General features: G+C 59.7%; 2 protein-coding genes across 2 annotated transcripts in view; one reads left to right on the top strand and one right to left on the bottom strand.

Annotated features, from left to right (window-relative positions):
* The first annotated feature begins 6,777 nt into the window (after nucleotides 1-6,777).
* KRT80 (keratin 80) lies at nucleotides 6,778-22,984 on the top strand. Its single transcript, XM_032094137.1, has 9 exons — nucleotides 6,778-7,227; nucleotides 10,219-10,433; nucleotides 15,792-15,852; nucleotides 17,301-17,396; nucleotides 19,840-20,004; nucleotides 20,381-20,506; nucleotides 20,859-21,079; nucleotides 21,532-21,587; nucleotides 21,659-22,984. Exons 1-9 carry the CDS (start codon nucleotides 6,907-6,909, stop codon nucleotides 21,772-21,774), a joined length of 1,377 nt encoding a protein of 458 aa, XP_031950028.1. The 5' UTR covers nucleotides 6,778-6,906; the 3' UTR covers nucleotides 21,775-22,984.
* The window catches only part of BCDIN3D (BCDIN3 domain containing RNA methyltransferase), a 24,571-nt gene continuing 21,195 nt past the window's right edge, over nucleotides 20,887-24,262 (bottom strand). The window contains exon 4 of the transcript XR_004237058.1: nucleotides 20,887-21,128. The gene's annotated coding sequence lies outside the window, so the exon portion shown is untranslated. The remainder of the gene's footprint in view (nucleotides 21,129-24,262) is intronic.

Below are 24,262 nucleotides of genomic sequence, written 5' to 3'. Positions count from 1 at the left end.
ATGACTCAGCCCTGGTCCTTGATTTTACAGGGATTACAGGGTGGCCCTGGCACACTTCACACACGTGGGGACGGCCACGAGCCTCGGGCCACGTCAGCCCAGCCTCCCGGGGCCAAGAGCAGCGGAGCAGGAGGAGATTCCTGCTGATTCCTGCTCTGCCTCCAGGTGCTGGCTCGAGCCTGCATCCTGAGCCCGCATCCCGAGCCCGCATCCCGAGCTCCAAACCCCCCGAGGGCACAGGCTCGGTGCCAGATTTCCCTCCGAGATGCATCGGGATGGGCAGCGGCTCCAGGAATCCCCCAGCCCCACGAGTGCCCCTCTGCAGGAATCCCAGCGCTGACCCGGAGCAGGGCTGGGGCTCGGCCCCTCTGCGCCCTGCGGGGCTGCACCGCAGCATTGGGGATTTGGGAAAACGTCTCCATGGAAAAGGGCGTCCAGCAGGGCAGTGGGGGAGGCCCCATCCCAGGAAACGTTCAGAGGGAGAGTGGATGTGGCACTTGGGGACAGGAGTTTGTGGGCATCGGGGCCAAGGTTGATGCTGGAGAGCTTTCCAAGCACAACACTTCCATGATTCCATGACTTAGGAAGCAGGACGAGGCACGCCAGGGATGCTGTGGCGAGGTTTGGCCATGGCCAAACACCCGCTCTGCCCAACCAGAAAGGTTCTGGTAGCACAAGGGGAAAAGTGGGAGATGGATCCAATTCCCACAAGTGGCCAGGAAAAAATGGGAAAAGCAGACTTTTTTTGCTGGTGATTTGGGCGTGTGGCCCTGGAAGCTGCAGGCACAAGGCCCTGGTTCTCCAGCTGAGGAGCTGCCACCTGAGCCCAGGGGAAATTGTCCCTCAGTTTGTCCCCACACAGCTGCCGCCTCCAGCAGTGGCACCATCCCCTCTCCCATTCCCACCACCCTCTGCTCCCAGCTTGTGGGTGAGCCCAAATCTTCACAGGGGAAAAACCACACCCAGAGATATCCCACCCCCAAAGCTCCTCCTGCTGCACAGATTTTGGGAGCGGAGCTGCTGCAGGCTGGGATCGCTCTGACCACAAATCCCCAAACTGGGGCAAGAGGACGTTCCTTCGACTCCAGATGCCAACATCCCGCTCTAACTGCCACTGGGATGTCACAGGCTCTTTTGTTATCCCAAAAAACCCCGATCCCAGTGTATTTAATGCACAGAACCTGTTGCAAAACAGGGAGCTGGCTCCTAAACCCCCGGCAGCTCCGGAAGAGCCAGAGGCTCCCAGAACCCGCAGCAGCAGCTCCTTCTTTGTGCTCCAGAGCCTGGGAGTGACACCCAGAGCAAACAAAAGCCTCATTAAAGTGACACAAGAGCCGTGGGGATCGGAGCTGGCTCTGGGCGCTGTTGAGGGGAATGAAGTCATTTGCTCCGGTGGGGATTGGGAAACACCAAGCTGGAAACGCTCCCTGGGCCTCAGTCCTGCTCCTTTCATTAGCGGGACCTTGGGAAAGGAGGAGCCATTGGCCGCAGTACCAGGACTGGTTGTTGCAGAGGGAACTGGGCACCTCCAGGCTCCCAGTACAGCCCAGAGTGGAGATGATGGACAAGAGAGAGAGCTGGGGATTCACGGAATGGGTTGGGTCAGAAGGGACCTTGAAGCCCACCCAGTGCCACCCCTGCCATGGGCAGGGACACCTCCCACCGTCCCAGGCTGCTCCAAGCCCCGTCCAGCCTGGCCTTGGGCACTGCCAGGGATCCAGGGGCAGCCACAGCTTCCCTGGGAAGACCATTCCTGGACTTTGGGGCCATCTCAGGTGAGAAGAGAGGGTTTGGAGATGAAGCAGAGCCCCCTCAGCTGCTCAGCACCCCCAGCGTGGGCAGCAGGGGGGTTTCTGCCCCTCTGCCCCGCTCAGGTGAGACCCCACCTGCAGAGCTGCCCCATGGCAGGGGTGGCACTCGATGGGCTTTAATGGCCCTTCCCCCTCGAACCATTCCAGGACTCCATTCTTTGATCCCGGCAGGGAGATGGGGCTGGGGCACTTCCAGCACCCAAAGCAGCTTCCCCACCCCACGGCACAGCCACGGCCACCCAACGTCTCGGCAGAGCCAGCAGCACCCGGCAGGATTGGTGACATCACCAGCCCTGGCTTTAGTCGTGTTTAGGACTTTTTTCAATACCTGAAATTTCCTGGAAGCTCCGTGAGCCAAAGCTCAGCTGAGTGGGAAATGCTCCTGCGAGTGAAGGTGCCGTGGGCAGGTCCCGGCCGGCCTCGCCAGCCCCAGGGACATTCCTGGGCTCTGACGCCTGCTTGGGGCTGAGTTTCAGCTTCCCTGCGTTTCACCCAGAAATCAGAAAGAGCCTGATTTGGGATTCCAGGAGAAAGGAGGGAAGAGATGTGGATGGCTCTAGGCAGGCACGGAAAGCAAGGAAAAGAGGAGGAGGGAGGGGGAATGGGACACGAGAGGGGAGAGGAGAAGGGAGGAGCGGGGGGGGGGGGAAGGAACAAGTGAAGATGAGAGAAGGGATAATGAAGAGGGAGAAGGAGCAGGGATGGAAAGGAGCCTGGGAGGGTGGCAGAGCTCCCCCCAGCCACCCCCAAACCGGGGTCCACAAATAGCCCCCAGTCTGGCAAGGAATTCTCCCGTTCCCAGCCCCCACAGCCCGATCCCAGCACGGGGGAGGGCAGAGGGAGGGCTGCAGTGTCCCTCCCGTGCCCACCCCCTGTCCCTGCAGTGTCCCTCCCGTGCCCACCCCCTGTCCCTGCAGGGTCCCCCGAGGGCCACGGACCTCCCTCAGCCCCTCTGTCCCACCCTGGCGTGGCCTGGACACCTCCCCAGCCCGGCCCCTTCCCTTCTCCAGAGCGCTGAAGGGGGTCTTAAACGCCCAACCCAAACTGGGCAGTGCCCAGTCCCAAACTCGGAGCTCCAAGCCCAGCCCAGCCCCCGGCGCAGCACGAAACGCCCGCCCCGCCCAGCCCGGGGCCAGCGGCCAAACTGAACAAACCAAACCAAACCACACCACACATTTCACAAAATAAATCCTCTCCTTCTTCTGTTTCTCTAAACCTGAGCTGACCTCGGGGAGGCTCCAGCAGCAGAACCGGGAGCTGCTCTGCCCAGTCCCACCGCTGCCCCCAGCCCCGGCCGTTCCCAGTCCCACCTGTGCCCCCAGCCCCGGCCGTTCCCAGTCCCACCTGTGCCCCCAGCCCCGGCCATTCCCAATCCCACCTGTGCCCCCAGCCCCGGCCGTTCCCAGTCCCACCTGTGCCCCCAGCCCCAGCCGTTCCCAGTCCCACCGCTGCCCCCAGCCCCGGCCATTCCCAGTCCCACCTGTGCCCCCAGCCCCGGCCATTCCCAGTCCCACCGCTGCCCCCAGCCCCGGCCATTCCCAGTCCCACCTGTGCCCCCAGCCCCGGCCGTTCCCAGTCCCACCTGTGCCCCCAGCCCCGGCCGTTCCCAGTCCCACCTGTGCCCCCAGCCCCAGCCATTCCCGGCCGTGGGTCACCAGCCCGACACAGTTCCCACTCCAGGGGCGATTCCCATTCCAGGGGCAGCTCCATCACCTGGCTCCTGCTGACCCTCTCATTCCCTCCAGAGCCCCCTCAGTGCTTCTCCTCCTCCTCACTCAGCTCTCTTGGGCCTGATTCCCAGTTCATTCCTCACTAATAAACCCCAATTACCTGGGGAGCCTTGACCCAGGAATGGTTCCACTGCACACATTGAGCCACTGACCCTGAAGGGCAGTTCCAGGTGCTGGCAATGACCCCCAGGGCTCCAGGGCAGGGTCACAGCTTGCCCAGGTTTGCCCGAGGGGGTTGAAGCACCTTCAAGGCTCCCGGGGATGGTTTAAATTTCCCCATGCCCGGCTCTGAGCCTCAGCCCCCCAACCAACCGCACACAGAGTGACCCAGCCAGAGAGGGAGATCTGGGATGGCTCAGCACCCAACCACAGCAGGCTGTGAGCACCTGGGGAGCAGCAGAGGGAGGACACAGCTGTCCAGCCGGATGGGACTGGACCCTTCATCCCCTTCTCCACCTTATCCCCACCTTCCTTTGTCCCTGTCCCTTTCCAGCAGGATTTCTGTGCAGCCAGGAAGGCTGAAATGCCCTGTTTTGGGGACCAGCCCATCCCAAACTGAACCAAATACCTGGCCAAGGAGGAGCACCGAGAACATCAGGAAGGACAGGAGCTGCCTGAGTCAGCTCGGCCTCTCCCCGGGGCAGGGAGGGCAGCAGGGGCAGGAGCGAGGGGCAGGAGCTGAGCTGGGGACAGGTCCTCCCTCCTCCAGAGGAGCCACAGGATCCTTCCCTACAAACACCAAAAAATGCCCGGGAGCAGCACCACGGGCGCTGAAATCAGGGTCTCCCAGTGTGTCTCCCCTCCACGGGACTCCCCCGGGCCCTCTGCTCACCAGGGGGGACAGCAGGAGCTTCAGCCTCGAAAGGAGAGGCCGAGTCCTCTTCCCACACACCCCACATCACCTGCAAACCCCTTCCCTGCAAACCAAACCCATCCTGCTGGAAGGACACAGCTCTGGAAAAGCCTCACCCATCTCAGAGCAGAGTGGCTCCAGTGATCCCAGTGAGAACCAGGGTTCCACGCTGCTTTTCCCAGGAGTTCAAGGCAGTTTTCATCCTGAACCATCCTCCTGCACCTTTCTGTGGCAGAGGCATTCAGGCCCATCTCCAGCATCTGATCGGGGAATCATGGAACGGTTTGGGTGGGAAGGGACCTCAAAGCTCATCCCATTCCACCCCCTTCCGCTGGTTCATGCTGCTCCAAGCCCTATCCTTGGATGCTTCCAGGGATGGGGAAGATGCGGGACACAGGACACGATGCTGTGCCGGAGCTGGGAATCAAAAGGCATCGAGATCCATTTGGATCCCATCACCTGCAGAGCTTTCCTGGGCCTGGGGATGCTCTTTGAGCCAAACTTGTTGCTCCCATGGGCTGGACCCAGGTCTGGAAACTTCATTTCATGGAAGAAAAAGGATGAGGGAAAGAACTGATCCCTGGAGGAGAAAGGAGCAGGGATTGATGCTCAGACAGGTGGGATGACCTGGGATCATGGAACATCCCACCAGGATCAGAGCAGACACTGCTCCCAGCCTCTACTGCCCCAAAGCGCCCTCATTCCACCTGCACCTGCTTCCCTCGGAGGGATCCAGCCTTCCAGGGCCATGCCCAGGGCCCTCAGCACCACCAGGAGCCCCAAGGCCAAGGGTGACCCCTGACCTGATGCCCACTGGGGTCCCGTCTGTGCCTGCAGCCGCAGAGCCATCGGAGATGCCCACAAGGAAGGGATAATCTCACCACTGAGCAGGAGCCACGAGCTTTGGCTGCTTCCGGACAGGAATTTGGGATTAATCATTAAAACAAACCATCAGGATTACCCTGAAAAGTCCTGCCAAGGACCCACTGAGTGAGTGACCTGGTGTTCAAGTGGATTTTCCCTGGAAAGGGCGTTTTGGGAAGGGGGACATGGGAGAACACCCCGTTCTTGGCAATATATTGCAGTTCCACCTGAAGGAAAGGTCGACCCTGCAGGAATGGGACCCCTTCCCTGGGAAGTCCTTCCCAAACTACAGCTGCTCCTCAGCAGACGTTTCTTGTCCGAGCACGTCCGTGGCAGATCGAGCCTCACCTTCCCTCACCTCCCTTGGCAGGGAAATTCCAGTGCTGGGCAGAACCAGAGCAGCAAAGCAGCAGCTTTCCCACAAAATGGAAATTGGGATGGCCAGAGGAGACCATTCCCCGTCCCAAGGATGCCACAAAACGAGGCAGAGATGGGAGTTCTTCTTTCCCAAGCTTCGCAGGAGAAACGGAGCCAAAGCAGAAAACCATGTCCAGGGTGGGTTTGTAGCAAACAGGGATTTAAGGGTGGGACACCAGAACTCATTGAAATTCAGAGAGTTTTGGTGTCTCCAGCTCTTACAGGGCTTTTGGGGAATGGGGCAGTCAGATAGACTTGGGCACCGGAGATCCACCTCGGGGTCCAGAGGTTTTGAGGGTCTCTGGTGCTGCCAGAGCAGATGAGTGAACAACCTCAGCACTCTTGGACCCCACTCCCAGGGGTCTCAAAACCAGGCCTATCCTCCCTAAACCAGACCCATCTTCCCCAAAGCCAAACCTACCATTTCTAAAAACAGATTTACCCTCCCTAAAACCAGACCTATCACGCATAAACTAGACCTAATATCCCTACAACCAGACCTAACATGCCTAAAACCAGACCTATCCTCCCTGAAACACTTGGAGCACCAGACCCTTCCAAGCTGTGCCCATGTGGTGACAGAGCAGGAGCCGCTCCGGCCACGCCGAGCTTGGAATGCATTTCCCAACTCCTTCTTTAGCCGATTCAGATTCTTTATGGTTTTAAACCCTCATCTCGTACAAAAAAGAAAGTATCACTGTTCCTTCCTGCAGATTTGGGCTGGAAAGCGGCCAGGGGCTGATCCCGGCTCCGTGTGCCAAGTCCCTGTGCAGAGCCGTGCCTGGAGCAGTCCTTCCCAAGCCCGGCACCTTCGGATCCTTTCCTCACCTTTTAAGGATGAGGGAAGCAACTGCTGGGGCCCGGAATTACCTGGGAGGATTTGGTTTTGCTGCAAGGGCCGGAGCCCTCCTCCCACAAACAAGCTCCTGAAGAAAGGAGGGAACAGACAGAGGAGGGAATAAGAAAGAAAAAAAAAAAAAGGAAAAAAAAAAAAAACAACAACCAAACCAAAAAGCCAACAGGTTGATCTGGATTTCCATCAAGGGTTCCACCCTCCTCCGTTTAATGAACATCGCAGAACAGGTGCTTGGAATTCATTACCAGCCCACGAGCCGGGCATTGCACCGGCCCAGCTCCGCGGCTCCCCGGCTCTCCCTCCTCGGGGGCGGCAGCAGCAGCCACCAACCTTCCGCCCTTCTCTGCCTTCCCCTCCGGGAGCCGCGGCCCGGCCATGACCAACCCCTGCGCTGCCTTCTCCAGCGGCTCGCTCTGCTCCGGGGAGCTGGCGGCGAGGATGAGCCGCGGCAGAGCCGCCGGGAGCCCGTCCCCGGAGCGCCGCAGCCCCGACGGGGGGGCCAGCGACGGCCCCGGCTCGGTGGCCAGCGACGGCTGCGGCTCCCCGGGCGGCCTGCGCTGCTCGCCGCTGTCCAGGGACGGGAGGCTGCCGGCCCCGGTGCGCCTGGACATCGACACCGCCTTCCAGGCCGTGCGGCAGCAGGAGAAGGAGGACATCAAAGTGCTCAACAACCAGTTCGTGACCCTGATCGAGAAGGTAGGGCCAGCTCCTGGCTGGCGTGGGGAGGGGGCGCAGGCACTGCCCGGGCTCTCGGGGACCCACCAGGGCCTGCAGCCACCCCCGGCCAGGCTGGGAACATCCGGCTAATTACCCAATTAGTGACTCCTTCCGAGCTCTCTGCTAACGAGGGCAGCAGCATCCCTGGGGCCGGCGCTGTGTTCGGGGGCTGTGCCTGTCACCCCGGGGAGGTCCTGGGGGACCCCGAGCAGCCCCGGCAGAGCCGTGGAGGCTCCGTGGACAGGGGGGACTTTGGCCCCGGAGTGGGCGAGCAGCCACGGGCAGTGACGCCGATTGTGGCGGCAGCTCCAACTCCGGCTGCTGAAGAGAGCTGGAAACTCAACCCTGGAAACTCATCCCCACCTGCAGCTCGGCACCGCGGAGGGCCAGGGAGACCCCCCGCCCACAGCCTGCGAGGTGCCAAGGAGAGGGGCCAGGAAAGCGTTGCTTTCATCTCTGCGCAGCCGGGAGAAGCAGAAGTTTCTCCAAGGAAAACAACTCCCGGTGCAGGCAGGTTCCTGCAGAGCCCTGCTCCGTAAACAGATGTAATCTCTGGGATTGCTTCATGCAGCTCTCCCTGCCAACCTCCAGTGGCCGGGGATTGATTCATTTTAACTCTCCGAGGACCTGAATTCACACTGGGAAGGAGAAGGCTGTGGGAACACCTCCAGTGGGTCTCTCCAAGGGGCACAGTTGTGACCAGTCACACCTGGCAGTGCCAGCAGGGCCCAGGCCTCGCACAGCCTTTCCAGGATCGTGGCATTGGGAATTTGGAGAACACCTGGTGTGGGAAACACCCACATGGTGGAGGCTGGAATTGGGACTGTCCAGGTGGAGAGGTTGGGGTTTGCTGGGCCCTCAGAGCAGGGATGGGAGTAGGGGAAAGGGACAAAACCCCGCGTGCCTGAGCCAGGCCCGTTCCCGGGCAACGGGGAGGGAAGAACTGAGGGAGTTCCAGGTTTCCCAACAAACCCAACCCAGCGACCTCCTGATCCATGTGGATCCTGGGACAGGGACACCCCCTCAGGACAGGGACACCCCCTGGGCCGAGGTCTCTGACTTCAGCTCCTGAGCTCCTTTGAAGGCTTCAAGAGCTGCATCAAGTGGCAACTTCAGGCACCTGCCCCAGGCCCTCATTCCAGAGGAAGGGAATGACACTTCCCTGTCAAAGAGAACTTGGCTTTTTAGTCAGGAATTCAGATGTTCTCGATCTCCAGCAGGTGATTCCAGGGATAATTGACCACACAGCTACAGGAGTTTGGTGCTGATGGTTTTCCAGCTGTTCCAGATCTGCTGGCATTTATTTTCCAGACAGATGGAAAAGAAGACAGGGAAAAGCCAAGGCCTGGAGCCCCTGTTTGAGGCCCTGCCTTTATCCCAAGCAGCCCAGAGGGGAAGGCCTGTGAGGACCAAACTTTGGCCACTTCTGTGTTCAGGCATGAAATTCCAGGGAATGAGGCCAAATCTGGGTGATCCCTCTGCAAAGCTCCTGCTGAAAGGCTCTGCAGGGGAGGGTTTCCAGTGAGGGGGACATTGCAGAAGTCGCAGAGTCAAGGAATGGTTTGGGTCAGGAGGGACCTTAAAGATCTTCAGCTCCAAGCAGATCTTGGAAGCCAAGATGGAACCAGTTCAGCCCAGGGATGGTTTGGGAACAGGAATGTGAGGGATAAAAGGAGCAGCTGAGGATTAGGAAGGAGGTCAGGAATTAATTAAAGGTGGACTTGGACCAACAGCCGACACAATCCATTCCCATCCCAGGAAGGAAGGATGAGGTCTCCAAGAGTGTGACCTGGAACATCCCAACACTCCGAGCCCTTCTGCTGGAAACTCCCAAGCGCTGGAATGGCTTTGCTCTGCTTGGCTGCTCTCTCTGTTCGGACAAGAAGGATTTGGAGAAAGATGGTGCCGCATCTGGGCTGGCAGCTGGAATTCTGCCTCTCCTTTGGACCCCAGGCCAAGGCTGGAGGTCTGATGGCTCCTGCCCCCAGTGCTCCCAGTGCCCCCAGTGCTCCGGGCACGGCATCGGCCCTGAGTCATCCTGGGATGTACCACAGGAAACTGGGAGGCAGCTCCGGCATCTCCAGCCAAAACGTGACTGGGGTTGCTCCCAGAGGTAGCAATTAGCCAATTAATTGGAGTTGGCCAAGAGCTTTTGAAGATGAGAACTGTTAAACTTGGAGTGTTACTGGTGAGATTGGGAATATTGGGAAAGAGGAGCAGGTTCCTCAAAGGCGGGCGGTGGAAGGGCAGCGCTGTCCTCTCGGAGCCAGCACAGGGATCTCACCTGGAGTCTGTAATTACCTGGGACGTTCTCCAGAGCTTTGTCTGAGCTGCTCTGCCATAAACCCGGACCCTGATTCATTCCCTGAGCCTCTCCATGCTGTAATTCCTCGCAGTCCAGAGGGTTCCCTCTCTTTGTGCTCTCTGGGGCAGGAAATCTGCCCTTCGCTGACCCTGGACATCCCTGCGTGACCTGGGCCGGAGTGTGCACCACGGACTGGAGTCAGCACCTGGATCTGGAGATCCTGGAGGGGTTTGCAGGAGTCCGTGGTCACTTGCAAAGGTGACAGAACTGACCATTCCTATGGTCAGTGACTCCTTTACCCTGATGTCGCTGTGTTTATCCTGATGTGAACACGTTTATCTTGATGTCACCGTGTTTATTCCAACACCACCGTGTTCTGTTGTGAAATTAATTAGTGGGTAATGTGTAAAAGCCCTAAAAGTCCCCTAAAAGAGAGAGGTGTCCCTGCCCTGCCAGGGGGTGAACCTGGGTGATTTTTAAGGTCCCTTCCAACCCAAACCATTCCATGATTCCATAACCCTCCATCCTCAGGCCTAATTTTGAAGGGATTCCCTGGAAATCTGCTGATTCCAGCAGCTCTTCTGAAGGTCTCCAACATCTCCTGCCCTGCCAGGCTTTGAGTGTGGCTCTTGGTGTCACTGACACCTCTGAAACCTCTCCCATAGGTCCAGAGCTTGGAGCAGCAGAACAAGATCCTGACGACCAGGTGGAACTTCCTGAAGGACCAGGACAATTCCCACTCGGACTCAGACATCAAGGCCATCTACGAGCAGTACATGAGCAAAATGAACCAGGAGATGAAGGCGCTCAACTATGAGCAGGAAAACCTGGAGTCGGAGCTGGCGAAGGTCCTGAGCACCATGGACACCTTCCGGAGCAAGTAGGTGTCTCTATCCATACCCATCCATATCCAGGGGGATTCAGCTGGGGCACAGGCAGCAGCGTGGGATTGATTTGACTCAGCCAGCTGAGATTCCCAGGAAAATACTCCTGGTTCGGTGTGCACAGAAGTATGGATTTCAGAGCTTAGGATCACGACCTCTTCCTGGTTAAGGAGAGGTGAAAGGAAAGCCATAACAATGAAAGCCATAACAATGGAATTCCAAGGAGGGCAGGATCTGAGAGGAGCCTCTGCTGGAGAACAGCTCAGGGAATGGCATTGCTGGAGCAACAGCCATGGAAACAGGGAATGTTTATTCTCCACACAATTATCCCAAACCAGAACTTTGTCCCCAAAGTGATTTCTGGACCAGGCTGCTCAGTACAAACAACAACGCTCTTGGCTCCTGGTGGGAACTTTGAGGTGTCCTGGGCAGGGACAGGAGTTGGATTTGACGATCCCTGTGGGTGTTTTCCAGCTCAGGATCTTCATCATCACAGAATGGCTTAGGAGGGACCTTAAGGATCATCCAGTGCCACCCTTGCCATGGGCAGGGACACCTTCCCCTCCAAGCCCCGTCCAGCCTGGCCTTGGACACTGCCAGGGATGGGGCAGCCACAGGGAAATCCATTCCAGGGCCTCACCACCCCAAGAGCCAACATCCCATCCAGCCCTGCCCTCTGGCAGTGGGAAGCCATTCCCTGTGTCCTCTCCTGCCATCCCTTGTCCCCAGTCCCTCTCCAGCTCTCCTGGAGCCCCTTAAAGGGCTGGAAGGGGCTCTGAGCTCTCCCTGGAGCTTTGTCCTCTCCAGGCTCACACTCATCCCATCCCACCCCTGCCATGGGCAGGGACACCTCCCACTGTCCCAGGCTGCTCCAGGCCCCGTCCAGCCTGGCCTTGGGCACTGCCAGGGATCCAGGGGCAGCCACAGCTGCTCTGGGAAATCCATTCCAGGGCCTCATCACCCTCACAGGGAGGAATTCCTTCGTAAAGAAGGAATATTCTGTTCCATGAGTGTGGGATGCCTTCCTTTCCCCCTTCACCTGAAGCATTTCTGCCAAACTCTGCTTTGACCTAAAGGTCGAAATTGTGCCCCAAATGGTCCTGACCGAGAGCAGGGAGGCAGCTGAAGGTCGGGGGAGGTGCAGCTGCCTCTTATCTCCTGGGAGCTCCTCTTATCTCCGGGGAGCTCCGAGATGTGCAGATAAGAGGGAGCAGCTGGGCCATGCCCGCTCCCGGAGCAGACAATGCCTCCCTCATTATGGGGCTCATTTGCATCCCATAGGAGAATCCCAAATGAGCGCCTTTCCTTCCCAGTGACACCGGCACCTTCCCGGAGCTCTGGACGCTCCCGTGGGATTTGGGACTGTCCAGCCCAAAGTCGTGCCGAGGGATCCCTGTTGGGATCCAGCCCCGCTCCCGAGGTGAGGCAGGAACATCCGTGTCCTCTCCAGGGGGTTCAGCCCAAGGATTCTCCAGCTCCTCAAGCCCTGCTCGAGGTGGCTGCAAATCAGGGAGATCCAACGGAGACACAGCAGTGAAATGCCTGAATCAGCTCAGAGCAGGTTGGAATCGTGGAATCATTCAGGGTGGAAAAGCCCTTGGAGATCATCAGGTCCAACCATCAACCCCCCACCACTGTGGTCACTGCTGCCCGTGTCCCCAGGGTCACATCCACACGGCTTTGGACACCTCCAGGGGTGGGGACTCCCTGGGCAGCTGTGCCAGGGCTGGACAACCCCTTCCACGGAAATTTTTCCAGATATCCAACCTAAACCTCCTCTGGTGGAACTTGAGGCCGTTTTTCCCTTGTCCCTGGGAGCAGAGCCCGACCCCCCCGGCTGCCCCCTCCTGTCAGGGACTTGTGCAGAGCCACAAGGTCCCCCCTGAGCCTCCTTTTCCCCAGGCTGAGCCCTTTCCCAGCTCCCTCAGGAGTTCTCCAGCCCCTTCCCTGCTGCTCCAGCCCTTCCCCAGCTCTGGACTCACTCCAGTCCCTCGGGGTCTCTCTTCTTGGGAGGTCCCCAAGCCCCAGCATTCCAGGGCCTCAGCAGTGCCAAGGACAGGGAATGTTCTGAGGAATTAGACAGGAATAAGAACCAGGAGTTTGATTCTTCACCTTACACTGAAATCATCCTCCCTGGAGCCCTTCAAGTGACACCCAGGTGCCTAAAAATTCCTAAATTCTTGTGGGAGGTGCCTGCCTACTCTTTGTTTGGATAATTCAAAGGTCAGGACCTGCCATCCCTGCCTGGAGCCCCTGGCCCTCCCTGCTCTCCCCCAGGGAAGCAGAATCCCAGACTGGTTTGGGTGGGCAGGGACACCTCCCAGTGTCCCAGGGATGGGGCAGCCGCAGTCTGTGCTCAGATCTGCGCTCAGGAATTGCTTCAGGCATTCCCAGCTCCCGGCACTCCAGGGATTTCCAGCTTGACTTCTTAGGGATGAAGGTGCTCCCAGGAACAGGCGGCCTGAGAGTTCTCCCCATGGGATTTCTTGTGACTTTTCCAGTGACTTGGACAATGGTATGAGGCACGACTGGGATGCTTCATCCCTCAAAAGCGATCCACAGGGAGAGAACTCCCAGGCCCCATCCAGCCCCAGCCCAGCCAAGGGACATTTCTGGAGCAAATCTCTGCACAAACTGGGCCAATCTGGGAGGTTTCTTTTCTTCAGGGAATTCTGGGGGAGGAAAAACAGAGAACCAGTTGGATTTCCCAGTGAAGTGAATCCCTCAGCCGGGCTGGGGCATTCGGGATGGAACACGGGAACACCCAAAGTCCTCCAGGCTGGGAAATGTGCCTGGGGGAGTCCCCCTGTAAGACCTTGAATCCATCCTGAGCCAGGGACCACTTCCCAAACCCAGCGGGATGGGACTCACTGGGACACTCCCACCTGCTCCTCAAATGATGCTGCCTTGGACCAGCAATTCCAAACGCAGGGATGGATGGAGGGAGGGATGGACTGATGGATGGACAGGGGACAGGCACATCCAGGAGGCCACTAAGCTTGCCTGAGCTCCGGTTCCCTGGATTTTGCTCCATGGAAGGAGCCCGGGGCGAGCAGACGCCGTCTCAAGTGTCCTAAGTGCAGGAAGGGCTGGATTTGCCCTCCTGCAGTGCCCCGGGATTGTCTCCCGGGAGATAAATGCTGGGATGTGCCTGTGGAATGCTCCAGCTCCAGCCCCGGGTGAGTCACGGTCCTGGGAGCGTGGCAGGAGCGCGTTGGGCCGGCCGGGCCGGCTCTGCTCCGCCGGGAGCGGGGCTCTGCCAGCGCCCGGGGCTGCGGGGACAGGCTGGGACGCACTGGGACACACTGGGACACTGGGATCGGGCTGAGCTGCGAGGAGGAGGAGAGAAGGAAGGAAGGCAGGAAGGCTGTGGACAGGCACTGAACTTGGTCCTGGCACAGCGGGGCTGACGGTGTTCCATGGGGGCTGAGAGTGTTCCAGAGGAGCTGAGAGTGTTCCATAGGGGCTGACAATGTTCCATTGGGGATGACAGTGTTCCAGAGGGGCTGACAGTGTTCCAGCCATGCTCACCTTCCAGGTGAGCAGCACAGACCAGGCAGGTGAATCCCGTCAGCCGCTGCTGCCCAGCCTTGGAAAAGCAGGGAAGGGGAGGGCGAGTTCAGCACCGAGGGGGACTCAGGAGGAAGCCCAGGAATGCCCAAAGCTGCGGCTGTCACAGCCCCCTGCCCTCACAGCTTCCTCTGCAGCTCCAGGGAGCTGCTCCAGATAGTCCAGGTCAGCTCCTGAGCACGACTTCCCCCCCTTTCCCAACATCTGCTCCCCAGCCCCAGGCACAGCTCCCTGTTCCCACACGTTGTGCACAGCAAGGAAGGCTCCCAAAAACCTCCTGGGCTCCCAAGAACCTTCTGGCTGGATGTGCCAGACCCCAAACAGCAGCACATGGCTGCATTCCCGATGTCCCTGTCCCCAGTCTGTTGGGACATCCCATTTTACCTCATTCCCAAGGTCTCAGCCTCCCCCAGATCCGTCTGGTGACGTGTCCAAGCGGCACTGAAAGTCTCAGTTCACAGCCTGGAAATGGGGTCACTTTGGGGCCCTTCCACCAAGAGAGACCCCGAGGGGCCGGAGCGTGTCCAGGGATGGGGACGGAGCTGGGAAAGGGGCTCAGCCTGGAGCAAAGGAGGCTCAGGGGGGACCTTGTGGCTCTGCACAACTCCCTGACAGGAGGGGGCAGCCGGGGGTTCGGGCTCTGCTCGCAGGGAACAGGGACAGGGGAAATGGCCTCAGGCTGGGCCAGGGGAGGTTTGGTTGGATATTGGGAAAATTCCTCACGAGAAGGGTGTCCAGGCACTGGCACAGCTGCTCAGGGCAGGGGTGGGGTCCCCAAAGCCGTGTGGATGTGGCACCCGGGGACATGGTCGGGGTGGCCGTGGCAGTGCTGGGGGAGCAGCTGGACTCGATGCTTTCCAAGGGATTTTCCAACTGTAAGGATTCCCTGATTCCATGGAATGTCGTGAGCCCAAGGGATCAGGGAAGAGCAGGGAAGCCGTGACCTCCCTGAGAGCTCAGCCTGCTCTGATCCAACATTCCCAACATTCCCACCGCGTGTCCAGCGCTGTGGGACACCGACCCCCAGCCCAGCACTGTCCTGCTCTGACCAAGCACTGCTGGGCCCAAAGTGGACCCTGTGGCTTTCCTGGTCGGGTCCCTGGGATTTGGGATCACCACAGCCCTGTCCCAGGAGCCAGCGAGGGTTGGAGTGTTCCCTAATTCCCGCTCGTATCCATTTGCCCCTGGCCCTATCCCAGCTGGGCTTGAGCACCTGTGGGGCTCCTTCCTCACAGGGATCCTCGGGACTCCGCCCCATCCCCGGTTGGTTCCCTCCACTCCCTGGGCAGTTTTCCATGAATTCCTTTGCCTGTGTTCTTTCACAAATCACCTGGGCTGAGTTATGGCACCAGTCCAGAATTCTCGGAATTTTCACAAGCCAGAGTTTTCTCCCTTGGGAAGACTCTGACCCTGGAAGTGAAACTCCGAGGAAACATGAGCAGAACAGAAAAGGTTTGGGGTGAAAATGGAAGAGTTTGGGCAGAGCCCAATCCCCCCCTCCCCCCCCCCCCATCCCTTTGTGAGGAGCCTGAGGCTGCCCAGCCCCAAATGAAATCCCAGTTAAAGCTCCCTCCCCTCTGCTCTGGGATTCTTCATCCCAAAAGTGCTCCTGGTGTTCCAGGGCAGCCAGAATGTGGCAGCTTCTCCTCACTCCTGCCCACGTTGCCTCAAGGAGGGGGAACGTCACAGGAAAAGCAGAAAGTTTGGATCTTTGGGGGTCTCGAGACAACCCTGAGTGTCCCTGAGTTTCCCGTGGTTGATCCTGTGCTTTGGGCACTCCGCAGGTACGAGGATGAAATTCGCCTCTGCAGCGGGATGGAATTCACCTTCATGGAGCTCAAAAAGGTCAGCGGGAAGGGAAGGGAATTTTCCAACTGGATTGGCTCTACCCAGCCCTGCACAGCCAGGGAAGGGCCTGGAGGTGATCCAGGCTCAGCTGGTTTGGGATAACAAGGTCTGGAGGAGGACAGGGAGGGGACCAGTCCCAGTTCCACAGGAGGGTGAGTCTGGAATGACTCCTGAAAATCCCCCGGCAGCACTTGGGGATCAGCCCATCCCCATCCCTGCATCCCGGGATTGCCTGTCAGCCCATCCCCATCCCTGCATCCCATCCCCATCCCTGCATCCCGGGATCTCCTGTCAGCCCATCCCCATCCCTGCATCCCATCCCCATCCCTGCATCCCGGGATCTCCTGTCAGCCCATCCCCATCCCTGCATCCCATCCCCATCCCTGCATCCCGGGATCTCCTGTCAGCCCATCCCCATCCCTGCATCCCGGGATTGCCTGTCAGCCCATCCCCATCCCGGGATCTCCTGTCAGCCCATCCCCGCATCCTGGGATCTCCTGTCAGCCCATCCCCATCCCTGCATCCCGGGATTGCCTGTCAGCCCATCCCCATCCCTGCATCCCATCCCCATCCCTGCATCCCGGGATTGCCTGTCAGCCCATCCCCATCCCTGAATCCCGGGATCTCCTGTCAGCCCATCCCCATCCCTGCATCCCGGGATTGCCTGTCAGCCCATCCCTGTATCCCGGGATCTCCTGTCAGCCCATCCCCATCCCTGCATCCCGGGATTTCCCCGGCCTGAGGGGGGTCCAAGCCCTTCCCAGGCCGCCCCCTCCTCCCCGTGTTCCCTCCGGGTGCCATTAGGGTTGGGAAGGGCTGGAATTGATAAAAGGATTTGCTTTGTTCCCTGCGGAGGGGCCACGCCCTGGGCAAACCCCGGGCAAAGCTCTGGAGCCAGGGTGGGAATCCGCTGGAACTGGGATTTTATATCAAACCCCCAGTCCGGGGGCAGGGCAGGGGTGTTGGGAGAGAGGGAATGTTCCCCGGAAATATCCATCCTGGCTAATTCCATGTTTTCCGTGGCACACTCAGCCAGGAAGGGCATTCCTGGACACCTCCAGGGACGGCTCCCGAGTTTTCAATGAGTGGAGCCTTTTGTGGGGAACAAAGCTGGGAGGGGACGGCCCAGCCCTGCCCGGCGAAGCGGAGCCTCCCACCAACAAATCCCACAAAACAAAGGGAAAAGCTCCTCAAAGGAGCCCGCACCTGCAGTGCAGTCCCAAACGTCCCTGCTGATAAATCCCGGGATGGGGTGGCTGGGAAGGAGCTCATCCCTCCTGGGCAGGGACACCTTCCCTGTCCGGGGTGCTCCAAGCCCCGTCCAGCGTGTCCTGGAACATTCCCAGGGATGCAGCGAGCAGGGCACTCCCTGGGGAGGGGGAGCAGTGGGAATGACTCGCTACAAATCCAGTTATGGACAAAAGGATCCCTTTGCACCCGTGCAGGACCTGGACGCGAGCACCTTGCACCGCACGGAGCTGGAGGTGAAGCTCAAAGGGCTCCAGGAGCTGCTGGAGCTGAAGAAAACCATCTACGAGCAGGTGGGAGCACACCTGGAGAGGGCTGGGGTGCCGTGGGAAACACGGCATTTTGGGGACAGATCCTGGATTTCCACACCCACCGGAGCTCGGCCAGGGTGTCGCAGCCGTGGCCTGGCTTCGGCAGGAAGGATCAGCTGAGGAGCTGATCCCTCCCCTGCACTCAAACCAAGACTGGGACTGGGCCAGCGCAGTCCTTCTGCCCCAGAGCCGCTGTGGGGGCCTGGGGTCCCCCAGAACAGCCCAGAGTTCCAACCCCATCCCAAACTGGCTGCTGGGGCTCAGCTCCTGCCCACAGGGACGGGGTTTGCCCCAGACCTCGGCCCAGGTGAGCCAAATGTTCAGACTCCGGGAAGAGCCTGAAGCCCAGCACACCTGGAGAGCCTGGATGCTCTGAAACGCATCCAAGCTCCTCCTTCCCGGGAAAACCAGGGGTCCCCCCCAGTCGGGAATGATCCCAGCCAGGGGGAGGGGCCTCCCTCAGAACCGACCCCAGGCACTGACCCAGGGCCTGGAAGATGTCACCCAGCAGGATCAGCGGTGTGGGAGCACTCGGGGTTTGTCTAAATTCCAGCAATCCGAACCATGACAGTGCCTGATGGAGGAATGTGAACATTCCTTGGGGAAACTGAGGCACAGAGCGGCAGGAGCTGCCTCCCAGCGCAACTGCCCCGGGAGCCCGAGCTGCTCTAAAATGAGATTATTCCTCGTGCAAGGCAATTTTAGCACAGATTTTCTGGAAATGAGGCTCTGCTCCAGGATCTCCAGCTGATTTCCCGTGGGTCCCACAAAAAGCTGCATTTTTTAACCCCCAATTCGTGTAAAAATCTCATCCCCAGCCTGTCCTGTCTCACCTTCTCTGTGGATTCGATGACAGCAGGTACAGGCACATTCCCGGGGGAGGGAAAATGAGGCAAACTTTGCTTGTTGGGATGAATCAGGAGAAAATCCCACCCTCGTTTCTCATGAATCAATGAGCAGTGTGGGGGTTTTATTCACCAAATGATCCAATATTCCCAATAAACACAAATCTTCTCACCTGCTCCAAGATGAACAAAGAAACTCACGGATTAAACACCGGTGGGATAAAATCTCCCGATCGTCCTGCTTTTTGGGGTATTTCTGTGTCACCCCTGAGCCCTTTGTGTGCCCAGCCAGGGAAGGGAAGGGAATCAAGGAGCACAATTCCTGCTCCGGAGGGACCTGAGCGCCAAGGGAAGAACAAAGGAGAGGGAGGAGGAGAAGGAATTCCTGGTGCAAAGCCGGAGATAAGGGAGCAGCTGCTCCAGATGGAGCCTGGGTACAGATCTGGATCCAGGGGCCCTTCCAGGCTCAGGGTGGGGAATTCTCCACTCCAGGCTCTGTTTTCTCCAGCTGTGACTTATCCAGGGCAAATAAGTGCTCCCGCCTCCCCCCACGCTGCCATTCCCGGGACAGAGGAGAGCAGCAGCTCTGCCAGCCGTGGATGTGTCCAGGGAAGGCTCCTGGCCCCCTGAGGAGCTCTGATGTCCCAAAGAGATCCCGCAGCAGAGCTCGGAAAGGGCATTTTCCAGCCCCCCCAGGCTGCGGGACCATCCACACTGCCTTTGTTTTCCCGAGCCTCCCACATCCATCAGGGATGTTGATGGATTCGTGGGTGTTGATGGATATGGGGCCATGATCATCGGCTCCAGCTCTGCTCCTGGGGAATGACCGACTGGACAGGAGGGAATGCCAGGGGAGGTTTAGGTTGGATATCAGGGAAAATTCCTTCCTGGAAAGGGGTGTCCAGCCCTGGCACAGCTGCCCAGGGCAGGGGTGGAGTTCCCAGCCCTGGAAGTGGCCAGGAGTGTGTGGATGTGGCACTTGGGGACACGGTCAGGGGTGGCCTTGGCACTGCTGGGGAACAGCTGGAATCTGGTGATCCTGCAGGTCTTTTCCAGCCTTAAGGATCCAGGATTTTTCCTGCTCCTGGAGTGGTCCAAAGGCACCGTTTTGTCAGATTTTTACCAGGTTGTATCCAAAGATCCCAAACCCCACCTTGACCTGAGTCTGGATTTTATGGAGCAAACACCACCAGATTCCCAGCTCCAGAGAGTGAAAACTTGGGAATTCTCCCCATCTCCATGTGGAAGCTGTTCTGCCAAGCACAGCCCACCTGGAGGGTCCAGCTCTCTCTGACTGCTGGGAATCTTGGATTTGACCAGATACTGGGAAGGAGTTGTTCCCTGTGGGGGTGAGGAGGCCCTGGCACAGGGTGCCCAGAGCAGCTGTGGCTGCCCCTGGATCCCTGGCAGTGCCCAAGGCCAGGCTGGACATTGGGGCTTGGAGCAGCCTGGGACAGTGGGAGGTGTCCCTGCCCATGGCAGGGGTGGGATGGGATGAGCTTTGAGGTTCCTTCCCACCCAAACCATTCCATGGATTTCCAGCTCCGTGTTCTCTCTCCTGTTGTCCTGTGGCTCTGCAGGAGCTGGAGGAGCTGCTGACAGAAATCAAGGACATTTCCGTGGTGCTGGGGATCGACAGCTGCTCCCGGCCGGACCTGGGCAGGATCGTGGAGGACGTCAGGGCCCAGTACGAGGCTCTGGCCCTGCGGAGCTGGGAAGAGGCCGAGGCCCTCACCCGAAGGAAGGTACCAGAGCCCTGCTCCGTGCCAGGAAAGGACAGGAGGGATTGGCCTGGAAACGGCCGGATCAGCAGGAAGGGAGGGATGGAATGGAGGGAGGCATGAGGTGCTGTCCTGGATCAGCTCCGGACAGTAAATCCAGAGTTTCGTTACTCTGGGCTCTCCACACCTGGAGAAATCCCAGACATCTCCCAGTGCAGATGGAAATGTCCTTCCAGCTGTCCAGAGAGCAGGAATGGTACTGACCCCGGGAGCCGGGTGAGCCCGGCACAGCCACAGCCAGAGAGGACGGGAACGAGCCCCAGGTCTTGCCCCAAGTAATCCAGGTGGTCCCAGGAACATCCAGGTGATGCCAGGGCACCCCTGCTCCCTCTCCCCACAGCTCACCGACAGCAGCTCCCAGGCCGGCTCCTTCGGGGGGCACCTCCTCGACAGCCGGCGGGAAATCGCAGATCTGAACATCCGCATCCAGAAACTGCGCTCCTGCATCGTGTCCCAGAAGAGCCAGGTGTGTCCTGGGGGGGAAACGGGACAGGGGGGTCCTGGGGGGGAAAATAGGGACGGGGGGGTCCTGGGGGGGAAACGGGATGGGGGGTGCTGGGGGGGAAAGGGGACAGGGAGGTCCTGGGGGGAAAATGGGGACGGGGGGTCCTGGGGGGGAAAATGGGGAGAGGGGGGTCCTGGGGGGAAAATGGGGACAGGGCTGTCCTGTGGGGGATAGCGGGACAGGGGGTCCTGGGGGGAACATGGGGACATGGCTGTCCCAGGGGGGAAAACGGGACAGGGGGGTCCTGGGGGGGATAACGGGACAGGGGTGGAATTCCCTCCCCAAGCCCCCTCCCTCCCTGTCCCCACCGCAGTGCCTGTACCTGGAGGAGCACATCCGCGAGGCCGGCGAGCAGGGGGAGGGGACCCTCAGGGACGCCAAGGCCAAGGTGGCCGGGCTGGAGGAGGCCCTGCAGCGCAGCCGGGAGCACGTGGCTCACCTGGTCCGGGAGTACCAGGAGCTCATGAACATCAAACTGGCCCTGGACGTGGAGATCCTCACCTACAGGAAGCTCATGGAAGGGGAGGAGAGCAGGTGAGCCAGGATTCCTCCGCCTCAGGTGGGGAAGAGATGCACCGGACACCTGGGGGGATGGAGACATCATGGAATCATGGAATGCTTTGGGATGGTCCCCCAGTCCCACCCCCTGCCACAGGCAGGGACAGCTCCCAAAGCCCAGCTTGCCCAAATCCCAAGTTCTGAGTTGGGTACTGAGGGTTCGCCCAAAGAAGGAACAAATCCCGGTGGTTCCCAGCAGTTCAATCCCATTTCATGCTCCCAAGTTCTCCTCAGACTCCCCAGGCTGAGCTTCCAGACCTTCTCCAGGTGCTCTGCCCAGGGACTGGGGAAGCCCTTCCTGGTCCAGCCACACCCTCGGTCTTACCCCGATCCCAACTCGCCCAGGCCCAATTCCAGCCAATTCCAGCCCAATTTCACCCCTCGGGGAGAGCTGGAGCCGTGTCCTCACATTGTCCTTCCCTTCCCAGCATGGAGCAGCCCATTCCCACCGTCATCAGCGCCGTCCACTCCCGGCCAAAGCCCCGTAAGTGCCTTGATCCCTCCAGTCGGGAGCTCGGGGAGCGATGAAGGGTTTTAACCTCCCCCCTCCCGCAGTGTCTGCCAGCACCCTGCGGCACTCGCGGCTCTTTGCCCGCGGCTCGGGGGACGCGGAGCCGAGCAGCGGGAGCCGGCCCAAGCTCAGCCCCGGAGCCCCCGGGGGATGTTCATAGAGAACGGGATGAACACGGATCCAAGGCACCTGGGAAGCTCTTCCTCCTGAGCTCCAGCCCACACCTGAGGGATGAAGGATGAGGATCCTCTCTGGGCCGTCTCTTGTCTTTCCACCATCCCAGTTCACAGCTCCATTCCCAGTTACAGCAGGAGCCAGCCCAGGACTTCAGGGCCTCTCCCGTTCCCTTCACCTTCCTCTGCAGGGCTCCTTGCCCAGGGGATTTGCCATCCCTCCTTTGCAGTGTGCCCGGCAGGAGGGACTGTCCCCAGCCCAGTTTTAGCAGCTGCCATCAGTCCCTTTATGGTGTTGCCAAACCCTTTCCCTGCTCTGACGGGGCTTCCAAGGAAGGCACCATCCAGGCTTCCACACTGGGGGAGAGGGAGGAAAACCCCAGGGATGGATTTGTCACCTGGATTGACAGATCTGGTGACACCCTGGAGGACCCTTGGCCACCTCAGGGTATCTCCCTGCCTTTGGGGGGCCCCTCATTCCTTCTCCAAAGCTAAAATGCCTCAAAACTCTGATTTCCATAATCCCTCCCTCTCTCCAGGCTCCGCACAGCAGTTCCAGCTCCTCAAATTGGGATACTGGTTCCTATTTAACTGCACTGGGAACAGCCCCAGTTGGGTGCAAAGGGACCTCAAAGCTCATCCCATCCCACCCCTGCCAGGGCAGGGGCACCTCCCACTGCCCCAGGCTGCTCCAAGCCCCAATGTCCAGCCTGGCCTTGGGCACTGCCAGGGATCCAGGGGCAGCCACAGCTGCTCTGGGAAATCCATTCCAGGGCCTCCCCACCCTCACAGGCAGGAATTTCCTTCCTAAAATCGAATCCAAATCTTCCCTCTTTCAGCCTAAAGCTGGAAAACTCTCTTGCCTTTGTATTTATTGACCTCAGCTTGTACCTGACCCAGCTGCCCCCTCGGCCAATCCCAGTCCCAATCCCGATCCCGGCGCTCCAGAGCTCCCAGAGCCAGCCCTGGAAGTGCCCCATGGCCACAGGTGGGGGATGCTGTGGCCACTCCTGCATCCTCTTCCCCCCCCCCCCCGCCCCAGAATCCCCCAGGATTTTCCTTCCTGGCTCCAGCCACTGCCACACAGCCCCCCCGCATTCCTGGATTCTGGGTCCCCATTCCCACATTCCCGTAGGATAGGAAGCGCAGCTCTGGCTCGCGGGGTTTGGCTGTTACAATAAATTCTGTCTCTCGGAATCCATTGTGTCCTGTCCTTGGTTTTCTCCAACTTCCCAGCCCAGGCACCTGGGCAGCAGCTCCTCCCCAGCAGGACCCACACGGGGGCTCTGGCTGAGCTCTGGCAGCCGAGTGAGGCTGGAATTGCATCCCAGGGATTGGCTTGGGCACATCCCCGGGGTGGAGGACACAGGGCCGGAGGGGCAGCCACGGTGCGGGATCCAAGGCCTTGGAGAGCAGCTTTTGGGAGTGAGGGGACCCCGCCCAGCACTGCTCAACCTCCCCTCCCCAAACCCCCCTGCCCCTCTCTGAAGGGGAATTTCTGCACCCCATGGCACCCGATTTCCCCACAGCCCCTCATTCCAGAGGTGCCCTTTTGGATCACTGGGGTTTTTTGGTGCTCCTTGACCCCCAGAGGGATTTCCCTGGGAGATCCAAACCAGACCAGGTTCCCTGAGGTGCTGGAGGACCCAAATTTGGGAGCAGCTTTGCTGTTTGCTGCCCACCTGGGAGACACTCTGCCCTTCTGGGGTCAGCTTCCCCTCCCCAAACTCCTCCTGCCCCTCTCCAAAGGGGAATTCCTGCACACCCGGGCCAGGTCCATCCTGGGTACCCGCACTTCCCTGTGACCCCTCATTCCAGAGGTGCCCTTTTGGATCACAGCTGCTCCCTGTTCCCCCGGGGGATTCCCCGGGAGATCCCAAGCAGCCCAGGGCCCCCGGGGTGCCGGAGGACCCAAATCTGGGAGCAGCTCTCCGGGTCCAGGGCAGGGGGTGGGAGACAGAGGATGGGAAGGACATTCCAGACCAGAGGAAAGGGTTAAATCCAGTTTCCCAACCTGGCAGGATGGGGAAGGGGGTGGCTCTGGGCAGCTCCCAGTTGCTCCCAGTTGGGCAGGGTTAGTGCAGGGCTGCCTCTGGAGCCAGGGACCTGCAGAGCCCTTGAGAAAGGCCCTTGGGAAAAGCCCTTCCCAGGCAGGGTCCGTGCTCAGAGCAGCCCCGTTCCCGGGGCAGGAGCAGAACGGGGCTCGTGTTGTCCGGGATGAGGCCAGAGTGGGAGCCTGGGACACCCGAACTGAGGGATCTGGAGGTCGGGGGGGCTCAGCTGAGACCTTCCCACTGCTTTTCCTTCCCGACATTGGATTTTGGGGACCTTTTTGCTGTTTCTGAGCCTTCACCACCCACGGGGCTGGGAGGAGCCCTGAGGCCGCAGCAGGGGATGAAAGGGTTGGTTTGAGCCTTGGGATTCCGGCCGTGTTCCTGGACTCTGGGACACGGGAGGGACAGAGCCAGCCCAGCG

Source organism: Corvus moneduloides, chromosome 30, assembly GCF_009650955.1.
Source record: "Corvus moneduloides isolate bCorMon1 chromosome 30, bCorMon1.pri, whole genome shotgun sequence".
Lineage (NCBI taxonomy): Eukaryota > Metazoa > Chordata > Aves > Passeriformes > Corvidae > Corvus > Corvus moneduloides.
Note: the sequence above shows the minus strand (reverse complement) of the source record. Positions and strands in the feature narration are given on the sequence as shown.

Bases quoted from the DNA above. Each gene is read 5' to 3' on its own strand.
- KRT80 (XM_032094137.1), top strand. From the start codon at position 6,907: ATGACCAACCCCTGCGCTGCCTTCTCCAGCGGCTCGCTCTGCTCCGGG. The intron at 10,434-15,791 runs GTAGGTGTCTCT...GGCACTCCGCAG, and splicing joins ATGGACACCTTCCGGAGCAA to GTACGAGGATGAAATTCGCC. The intron at 21,080-21,531 runs GTGAGCCAGGAT...TTCCCTTCCCAG, and splicing joins ATGGAAGGGGAGGAGAGCAG to CATGGAGCAGCCCATTCCCA.